At 38.3% G+C, this 12,276-nt stretch overlaps 1 protein-coding gene across 1 annotated transcript in view; it reads left to right on the top strand.

Moving 5' to 3' along the window:
• LOC306881002 (receptor-type tyrosine-protein phosphatase mu) overlaps nt 1–12,276 on the top strand; it is a 144,824-nt gene that overhangs the window by 113,499 nt on the left and 19,049 nt on the right. The window contains 3 exon segments of the mRNA XM_079434804.1: nt 1,229–1,326; nt 11,224–11,340; nt 12,236–12,276. Coding sequence (XP_079290930.1) covers nt 1,229–1,326; nt 11,224–11,340; nt 12,236–12,276 — 256 coding nt within the window.

The following is a 12,276-nucleotide window of genomic DNA, read 5'->3' as shown; positions in this document are numbered from 1 at the left end:
AGATATCACGCAGACGCTGCAGTTTCTGGAAACATCTCTGCCGCTCTCTCCAGCAGACTGTCACGCGTGTGTGCCGACGGTAAATGTTGAAGATGAGAGCATGTGTCTGACAAACCCACTCAGCAGATGTCCTGCTCGCCTGCGTCCCCTGAGACTCGTGGGCATGTCGAGTGGGAGCGAAAGAAGACATTCAAGCCATCGAGACGCTGAGAAACACGCGACTGACGAACACATGTGAACGAGTTCAGCTGAGCATCAACATACTGTCATAGAGTTTCTGAAAAATCAGCTTGTCATGGAGCTCGTCATGCAGATTTGAACATTCAACATTCATCCACCTGTTTGTATGCGCATTTTGGAATATTGCATAAAAAACACTAGCACTCTCTATTCTAATTCTATTTTATCTATTTGTTTTCTTTGTTTCATTTTTAAAAAACACACTCAATTGACCCTCTATCACTTGCACTCTATTCATTTCTAACTGCTTGTTTTTAGCGTGTCTTGAGTGAGTGCGTGCGTGAGTGTGTGTGTGTGTGTGTGTGTTTGTTGAGTGAGTGTGTGTGTGTGTGTGTGTGTGTGTGTGTGTGTTGAGTGAGTGAGAGTGAGTGTGTTTGTTGAGTGTGTGTGTGTGTGTGTGTGTGTGTGTGCGTGTTGAGTGAGAGTGAGTGTGTTTGTTGAGTGTGTGTGGTGAGAGAGTGAGTGTGTGTGCGTGCGTGCGTGTGTGTGTTGAGTGAGAGTGAGTGTGTGTGTGTGTGTGTTTGTTGAGTGAGTGTGTGTGTGTGTGTGTGTGTGTGTGTTGAGTGAGTGAGTGAGTGAGTGAGAGTGAGTGTGTTTGTTGAGGGTGTGTGTGTGTTGAGTGTGTGTCTGTGTTGAGTGAGTGAGAGTGAGTGTGTTTGTTGAGTGTGTGTGTGTGTGTGTGTGGTGAGAGAGTGAATGTGTGTGTGCGTGCGTGTGTGTGTGTGTTGAGTGAGAGTGAGTGTGTTTGTTGATTGTGTGTGTGTGTGTGTTGAGTGAGTGTGTGTGTGAGAGAGAGAGCAGGTCTGAACTCACATTATCATACAGCAATTACAAGACTTTTAATCATTCGTCAAAAGTCATTTTCTTTTTAGAGTCTGCACTTGATTAAAAACTATATTAATTCAGATTGATTGTTTCCATAATAGAGTAACTCCTCAAAGGTTGTTCAATTAAGCCGAACATGATGGAGTGTGTTTTCTCTCTGCAGGACCGATGCAGGAGACCGTCATCGACTTCTGGAGGATGGTGTGGCAGGAGAACACGGCAACCATCGTCATGGTGACCAACCTGGTGGAAGTTGGCAGAGTGAGTGAAAGTGTGTGTTTGTGTGAACATCTGCAGCATATGTTTACTGAGAGACTCACAAAACCACAGCATCTTCTCTAAGTTACTTTCACAATCATGTTTTCCTATAGCAATACAGACTGTTTGACTGTAATAAACAGGAAAATAAAAGTTTTTTTTTTTTAATTGATCAATTATGACAAACTGTTTCAGCTGTAAAGCAGCTCTACTGCAGACGATAGTCATTATTCAGATCAGTTCAGTGCAATGAGCAGTGGTGTACAGGAGAAACGTTATTTTGTTTTTTTTGTAGATCTTCGAAGTATCTGTACTTTATTATGAAGCATAATGTTGCACGCTTTACTCCACTTCATTTCATAAAAACCTATTGTTCCCCAAGATATTGGTGAAAATTCATGAACAAGCTGATTCTTTCTGCACTGAATGATTAATTCATGAATAAATTAATATTGAAAAATTTCACTGTCAGTAGTAGTGACATTTTATGAGTGATTTGCACAATTAAATCACAGCATTTTTAATTGTCATAAAAATAATGTCAGTGCTTAATGATGTTCAATAAGATTAATTTTCATTATACAGAATGTAATCTTTTATTGGTTCTTTAGGGTTGTGTGTGTGTGTGTGTGTGTGTGTGTGTGTGTGTGTGTGTGTGTGAGAGAGAGAGAGATCGACTCCCTCAGGATCACTTGCTGAGTAAATGATGCATTCTGGGCTTCATCAATGTGAACTGGACAGAAACTGATCAATGAAGCTCATTATCAGACAGAACAGCACAAACCGCCCAATAGACAGACAGACGGAGAAACGCTGACTATAATAACAGAACTGTGCTTTATATAAGAGATATTTAAGAGTCGCTACTGAAGAACAGCTGTCAATCTGGAGGTTTCCTGCAATTACATTTCATAAATAATAAACCATTTTTTTATTTAATGCTATGAATGAGTTTACCTGCTTCACAAAATCAGATCATTTAATTACAGACATTAGCAGTCTGATTCATTTAATTACCATTAAAGTTCAATGTTTAAAAGTAGAGCTAAATGCATTAAGACTGAATAAACTTTATCATGGCAGTTATATAAAAGACTTATAATTTGATTGAATCATTTGCCCTTAAACAGTAGATCTGTAGAGGCTCATAGACTTCAATCAACGTTTTGCTCCTAAAGTATGAATTAAAAACTCAAAACATTGAAAAAGTCCTGATGCTCATCATGCATTTGTTGCATTTAATGATCAAGCCTGTGATTCACTGGCTTTTATCACAGATGGCTGTGATTATGCTGTTGAACAGGGTGTGATCAGTCATGGATCTCCTCAGGTCCAGATGTGCTGGTCTATGCCGGTCTGTGTTGGACTGTGCTGGTCTGTACCAGTCTGTTATATGATGCTGATCTAATGTGGGCTCGATCGGCGGTGCTTCCCCTCGGAGACCCATAAACCCACCGCCGCGCTCCACTGACGCCCATCTGCAGCCACACTCTGCTCTGGCATTCTGGGAGATCCACAGCAGATTAGACCAATCCTATAGAGACAGAGAGAGAGATACAGAGAGAGAGAGAGAGCAGATGTGTATCCTGATGGAGGACATTTTAGCTGGAGACAAAACACACAGAAAGGCATCCATTTATCTATCATTAATTGCTCCATCCATTAATAATCATTCAATCCATCCATCAGTCCTTCCATCATTTATGGTTCCATCCATCCATTCTTTCATCCATCCATCCATCCATCCATCCATCTATCCATCATTTATCGTTCCATTTATCCATCCATCCATTGTTTATCATTCCATCCTTCTGTCGTTTATTGTGCCATCTATACATACATCCATCCTTCCATCGTTTATCGTTCAATCCATCCATCAATCAATCCATCCATCATTTATCGTCCCATCCATCCATCATACATCCATCATTTATTGTTCCATCCATCCATTGTTTGTTCCATCCATACATCCATCCTTCCATCGTTTATCGTTCAATCCATCCATCAATCAATCCATCCATCATTTATCGTCCCATCCATCCATCATACATCCATCATTTATTGTTCCATCCATCCATTGTTTGTTCCATCCATACATCCATCCTTCCATCGTTTATTGTTCCATCCATCATTCCGTCCATTGTTTATTTTTCCATCCATCATTTATCGTTCCATCCATCCATCAATCTTTCCATCATTTATTGTTCCATCATCCATTGTTTGTTCCATCCATCATCCATCCATCCTTCCTTCATTTATTGTTCCATCCATCCATCCTTCCATTGTTTATTGTTCCATCCATCCATCATTTATTGTTCCATCCATCCATTGTTTGTTCCATCCATCATCCATCCATCCTTCCTTCGTTTATTGTTCCATCCATCCATCATTTATCGTTCCATCCATCCATCAATCTTTCCATCATTTATTGTTCCATCCATTGTTTGTTCCATCCATACATCCATCCATCCATTGTTTACTGTTCCATCCATCCATCCATCCATACATACATCCTTTCATCATTTATTGTTCCTCATTTATTAATCATTTATCGTTCCATCCATCCATACATCCATCCTTCCATCGTTTATCGTTCCATCCATCCTTCCATCCATCATACAGCCATCATTTATTGTTCCATCATCCATTGTTTGTTCCATCAATATGTCCATCCTTCCATCGTTTATTGTTCCATCCATCCATCCATCTATCCATCCATTGTTTATTTTTCCATCCATCCATTCATCATTTATTGCTCCATCCATTATTTATTGTTACATCCATTGTTTATTGTTCCATCCATCCATTCCTCCATACATCCATCCTTCCATCGGTTATTCTTCCATCCATCCATCGTTTATTGTTCCATCCTTCCATCCATCCATCTATCAATCAATCCTTTCATCATTTATTGTTCCATCCATCCTTCATCCATCCATTCATCACTGATTGTTCCATCCATCTATCATACTTCCATCGTTTATTGTTCCATCCATTTATCCATCTAAATTTTGTTAAAACAAGCAAAAGTATCTGCCAATGGGGTAAGAAAAATAATCTTAATTCAAAGGCTAAACAAGATTATTTGTATTGACTCATTGGCAGATATTGTTGCTTGTATTAAGCAAAAACTTACAAAATTTTGATCTTTTTTTTTTTTTTTTGAAAACAAGATTTAAAATCAAGTCATTTTACCTGTCAAGTAAATGCATCTTCATTCAAGAATGTTTAGATATTTGTATTAGAAAACAAGACAAAAACACTAAGCAAGAAAATGATTTTTTGCAGTGCACACACACACACACACACACACACACAGTTTCTCACTCACTCACACACACACAGATTCCTAATTGCTGAAATGATCTGATGGTTTTTCTGTCATCTGATCCCAGAGGAGGACTCGTCTCAGTGGGAGACTCTAGTGTCTTTCGTGTCTCCGATCACATTCCGGCTCTAATGATGCTGGAGAAAATTGAATTTTTGCACTCGATGTATCTCTGAGAAAAGAAGCAAGTGTCACTATCCTCCGTGTTTCTCTCTCTCTCTCCGTCAGCGCTACTGTTGTGCTTGCTGTCTTACTATAAAGTGGATTTTGTAATCATGTTGTCATATATGCTGTGCTTATGTTTATTCGTGTTCTATTGCATTGAAAAGCGTGTGCGGCTGCAGACTGAGAGTTATTAGAAGTGATGTTCTAATACTTCTGATTCTCCTCTGACTGGATTATATTGCCACATAATGAGGTTTTATTTGCGTTGCATGAGAAGTGTAATGGAGTTAGAGGTTAGAGCTGAACTGAGTCCAGACGTGATCCGGTCCGGTCGCTCTGTGAGTGTCAGACGTGTGAGGTCGGGTATCGTGTCACATCTGGAAGTGCAGAACTCATTTAGCTGAGCGTAATGTGTGAATGAGAACATTAAAGTGTGAATTACATCGCTGAGAGACTCGACACCCGTCACAGATGCCTCGGTAACATCCTTCTGCAGACGCTTTATAGCAGTGTATTGCTGAATTCTGAATTCTGATTGGCTGGCAGACGTTCCAGGTGTTGATTAATGAAGTGCGTCCAGGTTTATTGACTAGCGATGGGAATTTTTTAGAATGTTTTTTTTCAAAGAGCCATCATACAGCTTACCGGTGTTGGGTGTAACTAATTACTGTAATTTAATTACGTTTCCCTTGAAAAATTAAAGTACGGGATTACTCTTATTTTTTCTGTAATTTAATATGTTACTTCTTATGTAATTGAACTTAATACTGTGTATAGACTGTAGAACATTTATACACAATACAATACAATAGTGGATTTAACATCAAAATGTAAAGTCTAACCTGCATCCTTCATCAAAATGCATCCTTTTTATGTACCCTTCTCACTTTAAATACTTTGAAGTGAAGTGACATACTGCCAAGTATAGTGACCCATACTCGGAATTCGTGCTCTGCATTTAACCCATCCAATGTGCACACACACAGCAGTGAACACACACACACGCACACACACAGCAGTGAACACACACACACGCACACACACAGCAGTGAACACACACACACACGCACACACACAGCAGTGAACACACACACACACACCGTGAACACACACACACAGCAGTGAACACACACACACACACCGTGAACACACACACACACCGTGAACACACACCCGGAGCAGTGGGCAGCATTTATGCTGCGGCGCCCGGGGAGCAGTTGGGGGTTCGGTGTCTTGCTCAAGGGCACCTCAGTCGTGGTATTGAGGGTGGAGAGAGCGCTGGACATTCACTCCCCCCCCACCTACAATCCCTGCCGGCCCGAGACTCGAACCCGCAACCTTTGGATCACGAGTCCAACTCTCTAACCATCAGGCCACGACTTCCCACACACGACTTCTTTGGTGAGTTAATAAAAATATTAGTAACACTTTAGTGTCCAATTTACACTATTAACTAGTCGGTTATTAGTATGAATATTGCTGGGATATTGGCTGTTGATTATTATTTAATAAGCACATATTAATGTTTTATTCTGCAAGACCTTATTCTAAATCCTTAATCCTACCCTATTCTTAATCCTACCCTATTCTTAATCCTACCCTATTCTCGGAACAAGCATTTCACTGCATATCGTACTGTGTATGACTGTGTATGTGACAAATAAAATTTGAATTTGAATACTTTTACTTTAAGTATTAATAAGCAGTAATTAGGAGTATATTGAGGCAAAAGGCATAGTTAATAGTGAGAATTGGACCCTAATCTAAAGTGTGACCAGAATAATTTATGTAGTTACTTGAAAGAGTTAAAAGAACCCTTTCATGTCTATCCTTGTATCATTAACTTGTCGCGGTTGATATAGGATTTAGAAAGTAATTAGTAATAAGTCATTTTTTGGAGAGAGTAATGTGTACAGTAATATAATTACACACACACAGATTCCTAATTATTTTTTTTTACTCTTGAAAGTAATGTGTGAACTCACATTAACTGAAGGTGTGAAAATATTTGACTGGCTTTTATTTTATTTAGGCTTTATAGCAGGGCATTGATGAATTCTTCTGATTGGTTGACAGATGTTTCAAAAGATGAATAATGAAGTATGTCCATCTGTAACGGTGTGAACGAGATGAGACGTACGGATCCAAGTGCAAACTTTTATTTATAAACATAGTCAGTGCACAGGCAGGGTCAAACAATGGCAAACAGATACGGTACAGGCAAGACACAAGAGTAATCCTAGGGCAAGCGTGGGTCGACGATCAGCGAACAATATCCAACAGGGCAAGACCGAGAGATAATCCAGGTACACGAGCAATAGTCCAAGAGAGGTGCAAGCAGAGTCCAAATGGCAAGGCAAAGGGGTAAATCCAGGAAACACGGGCAAGAATCAAAACACTAGAAAACACGCAAGGCAAGGCTATGATAACTGAGAGGGCTCTGTAGAGTAGCTATCGCTAGGATATACGCTAAACAATACTCGGCCAAGACAGAGAGGAAGTTCAAGGCTTATAAAGCGTGTGTAATCAGTGCAATCAGCTGTGTGATCAGAGCAATGTGAGATTGGTGACAGCTGTGTGTCGTCAGTGCAATGGATGATGGGAATTGTAGTCTGAGGTGAAGTGCCAGTAGTGTAGTGTAGTGTAAGAGTCCATGCAGAGAGCGAGTGACCTCTGGTGGTGAGCGAATGGAAGTTCATGCCCAGGATTCGTGACACCATCTTTATTAACTAGGGATGGTTCTAGATCACTTTTCCTTTAAAGAACCACCAAATAAGTAATCATAACTTTAAAATGTAGACTGCCATATTTTTTGGTATTTATTTGTTGGTTATTTATTTATTTATGAATGACAAAATTAGTTTGTAAAGAACACTAAAATGTCTAGAAGGAAAACTCTTTTGAAAATAGGTTTAGGAATGGAATTCCTAGTTTAAAGACTAGGAATAGGGATCTTCAGCAATTTAATTATTCTAGCTTTGTTTATATTAAAGGAGCACCAAAAAATTAATCTCTAAACCATAACTAAGGCTATCATATAGCCTAGAATACATTAAAAAAAATTTAAAATAATGATTAAGGTGTGTGAATTCACATTAATTAAAGATTTAAAAAATATATCTAACTGGCTTTTATTTTATTTTATTTTTTATTTTTTTTATTTTATTTTATTTTATTTTATTCTGACCATTCATAGACAAAATGCCAAATAATTGATTGTGGTTTCCTATGACCTACTGGTGTAGCGTTTTAGGTTACGCATTTTAATTATATTAATGTAATTGCTTACAACACTTCTTATAAGAATTACATTAATATAATTAAAATTAAAATATGTAACCTAAAATGCTACACTATAGTAAAAAAACTTGACAAAGTTTAAAAACTCTTTATTTAAAAAAAAAAAAAGTGATTAAGATGTGTGACTCACATTAATTAAAGGTGTAAAATATCTGCCTGGATTTTATTTGATGCTTACATCTCTTGACATTTTAGAGTCGTTAAATGAAAATGATATGAATGTTTTTCAGAAGCATACAAAGTATTGATAGAGGTTTATCTGTGGTGACAGATGCTGATCTGAAGCGCTTGAGAAACTGAATCAATGGGAGTTAATGCTGTTGAAATGAGAGCGTATGGAGGACGATCCTCACGGCGTATTGATCTGGAGTTTCTCCATCAATACCTGTGTTAATCAGGAGCGTTTGGCCTGATCACCGCCACTGAAGGGTTAATTTAATGTGAGCAGGTGACATTTGAAACCGAGCGCTATCACATGCCACCGTTTCAGACGAAAGGTCAGACACAACAGATGCGATTCTGATGCGTGAAGCGATGCATCAGCATTTACTCCTCAGAAAGACTACAAATCTACTTGAATGTACACTGTAAAAATATAATGAATAATTGAATTTGTTTCTTTGTATCAACTCAAATTTGAAGAGTTCAGATGCAAAAGCCTCTAAGTTTAATCGTCTATTGACTCTAAGGAAAATTATTTCTCTGGCCATGAAGAATAATTTCCTTACTAGTACATTGCTCGTAACAAAACCGGACCGTTAAAGTGACCTCGTTCTGTGAGCAGCAGACACAGACAACCAAGCATGAATACATATGGATGTTTATTAAACTACACTACAGGGGAACATACAACATCGAACTAGACACAAACATGCATTAAACATAGATGCCAACGCAAGGGAGGGAGGGAGAGAGAGAGAGAGAGAGACAAACACGGAGGATAGTGACACTTGCTTCTTTTCTCAGAGATACATAGAGTGCAAAAATTCAATTTTCTCCAGCATCATTAGAGCCGGAATGTGATCGGAGACACGAGAGACACCAGAGTCTCCCACTGAGACGAGTCCTCCTCTGATGAGGGGGGGAGCACTCGCGCGTAAGAGAGTAATGGCAGGATTTACCTATCATTTAAACACAACCTGTTAGAACCATCAGAGAATCACATCACCTTAATTAAGAGGGGTCGAAGACTAGAAGCGCATCTAAATAGTTAACAAGCGGTTACTTGCACTGGTTTGTTGATGCTGAGAAAAGTGTCCTGCTGCATGTATAATGCGTAGATTCTTGATGAATTCCTTTAGGAGTGAAAGCTTCGTCATTCCAGCCATGGGTTGATTGGTCTGAAGTGAATTGACAAAGTTACTGGACTTAAAACTGCCCGAAAGGGGGAGTCGTGAGATTTCCAAGGTGATATGTGTATCTCCAGCGCACCGAAAGTAAAGAGAAGACCTAGCCTTTTGGGTGTGGGAGAAGTTTTATCTGGTTTCCTTGTAACACCCATTTTGGTTAGTTTGACCAATAACAAGCCACATAGTTTCATCAAAGAAACACAAGTGTTTCTTTGTCCCCCTTGACACCTCATTTGCATGTTTTATGACTGTTCTGCTCAATCGGTGTAATTCTTCCCACAGTACAGTAAAAATAGTATGATGCATTTCACCATCACATAGTGTACATCATTGTTTAAGAAATAAAGAGCAGGTCGTTTTGATATCAATAAAGAGACATCTAAAAGATATTAAACCAGAGATACACCTGAATATGAGTGTTCAGAGCTTACCAAAACAAATAACGAGTGCTCACTAGGCTAATATAATAAGGAAACATGCAAACAACACATGCATATACCAGATACCTTTGTAACTGATTAATTATGGTCTAAATGAAGGAAATGTCTCTATGCGTGTGTGTTATGTGTGTTGTACTCATGGAGGTAGTCCACTGGTCAGCCAGGCCGTTGGTGTCTGGTATCGAGGATCATTTAGTTCTCTGGAATGTGTTTGAAGTCCAATGAATGAATGAATGATGCATTTATATAGTGCTTTATTGTGTATTGCTGTACACCCAAAGTGCTTTACAATCATGTGGGGGGGTCTCTCCTCAACCACCACCAGTGTGCAGCATCCACCTGGATGATGTGACAGCAGCCACAGCACAACAGCACCAGTGCGCTCACCACACACCAGCTACAGGTGGAGAGGAGAGAGATATAGAGCCAATCAAGTGTATGGGGATTATTAGGAGGCCATGATAGACAAGGGCCAGTGGAGGGAATTTGTCCAGGACACCGGGGTTACACCCCTACTCTTTACGAGAAGTGCCATGGGATTTTTAATGACCACAGAGAGTCAGGACCTCGGTTTAACATCTCATCCGAAAGACGGAGAGAATGGAGAGAAAAGACCATTGGCAACTTAGCACCCATATAAATGTCGAATGTGGGGCCAGGTCTGTGAATTATATGCAAATGTCAAAAGGCTAAAAGGGGTCTCTTAAGACATAAAATCCCAACGACCATCAAGGATCATAAGCAGATGTTACACAACAAATCATTTATACAGTGTAGTATTTTTTCACATCAAAACTGATATTATGATTAGTTCACATTAATTAGTTAACATTTCTATTTTTTTTTTAAGTTATACAAGATGCAACTAAATTTTTTAAGTCCGTTTAATATAATTAGTAATATAATATTATTATAAAATTTACACAGTATATAATATGAACTTGCAATTCTGAGAAGAAAAGTCCATATTTTGAGATTTAAAATTCAGAATTGTGAGTTAAAAATGTGCAGTTATCTTTTATTAATTCCATGGTGAAAAAAAATAACTATTTCAAAATTGCAAAAACTCAGAATTCTGAGGAAAAATCTGTCCAAATTGCAAGATGCAATTTGTTTTATTCTTTTTGCAGAAACTTAGATATGTTTTACTTTTTTGTATAATTTTTATTTAATGCACTTTGAATTACCATTTGTGTATGACATCAGTTACAGAAATAGTAAAACTGCTTCGTGAGGTTAATGCGGCTTCCTGAAGATGCGAGCCAGATTCGAAGCCGTGCTCCTCTGATGAAGGTCTGTGTGTGTTTGTGTGTGTCAGGTGAAGTGCTGTAAGTACTGGCCAGACGACACCGAGATCTACAGAGACATCAAGGTGACGCTGATCGAGACGCAGCTTCTGTCCGAGTACGTCATCAGAACGTTTGCAGTGGAGAAGGTGAGGAGACGCCCTTCACATCCATTAACCTGCAGAACACAATCAGCTCCGTCTGACCCGGAACAGATACCTAAACATTCTAAAAATGCATAGTTTAAACCAAATCAAAAATATGAAAAAATTCTGCGCCAACTGAGAAAAATAGAAAATATTGTTGGGTGTGTGGATTAAATCAATAGAAAAAATGGCAAAAAGCAAAAAATCCACACACCAAACGAAATGCAAAGTTCAAGGTCCTTTTTTGTTAGAGCACTTTAGTTTTTGTTGTTCACTTTCATTTAAATCTTCAGTAATACATTTTTGTTCAAAATAACTTTTTACTTTTGCTTTTAGTTTATAGTAAGGGAATGAAGCTTTGCACATAATTCAAGACCCTCAAAATACACACCATTTATTTTTTATTATTTTTTAAGAGATACAACCATTTATAAATAAAAATGTTACACGTTTTTGTGTTTGGGTCATTTTGGTGTATGGAGTACAATTAGTGTCAAAAATACTTTCTGTAAAATTATCTATGGAGTTATATTAGTGTCAAAAACTTGTTAAATATATTTAGCCTTCACACACTTTTGGGCTGAATTTTATTGTTAAACATGAATATTCCTGTTGATGTGAAAAATGTATCACTTTTTTCATCTGAAAGTGAAAGTTTATGTAATTTGTTTGAAAATGTTTCAGAGTAATATTTACACCGTTTTGATGTGGTTTTGTTAGAAATAAATATGTAGGTTTGATAAATATGGACTGCTTTTGATCAATCCTGAGTTTAATGAAAAGCTCTTCACTAGCTGTTGTTGTAGTTTTGGTAGATTTTAGTCAATGTCAGCAGATACAGAGTGTGTGAATGTGAGCACCTCGGGTCTGATGATGAAGTGTGTGTTCATTAGTAAAGCTTGGGTCTGATGATGATGATGATGATGATGATGATGAAGC

This window comes from Barbus barbus (genome assembly GCF_936440315.1).
Source record: "Barbus barbus genome assembly, chromosome: 15".
Taxonomy (NCBI): domain Eukaryota; kingdom Metazoa; phylum Chordata; class Actinopteri; order Cypriniformes; family Cyprinidae; genus Barbus; species Barbus barbus.
This window is presented reverse-complemented; position numbering and strand designations above follow the sequence as displayed.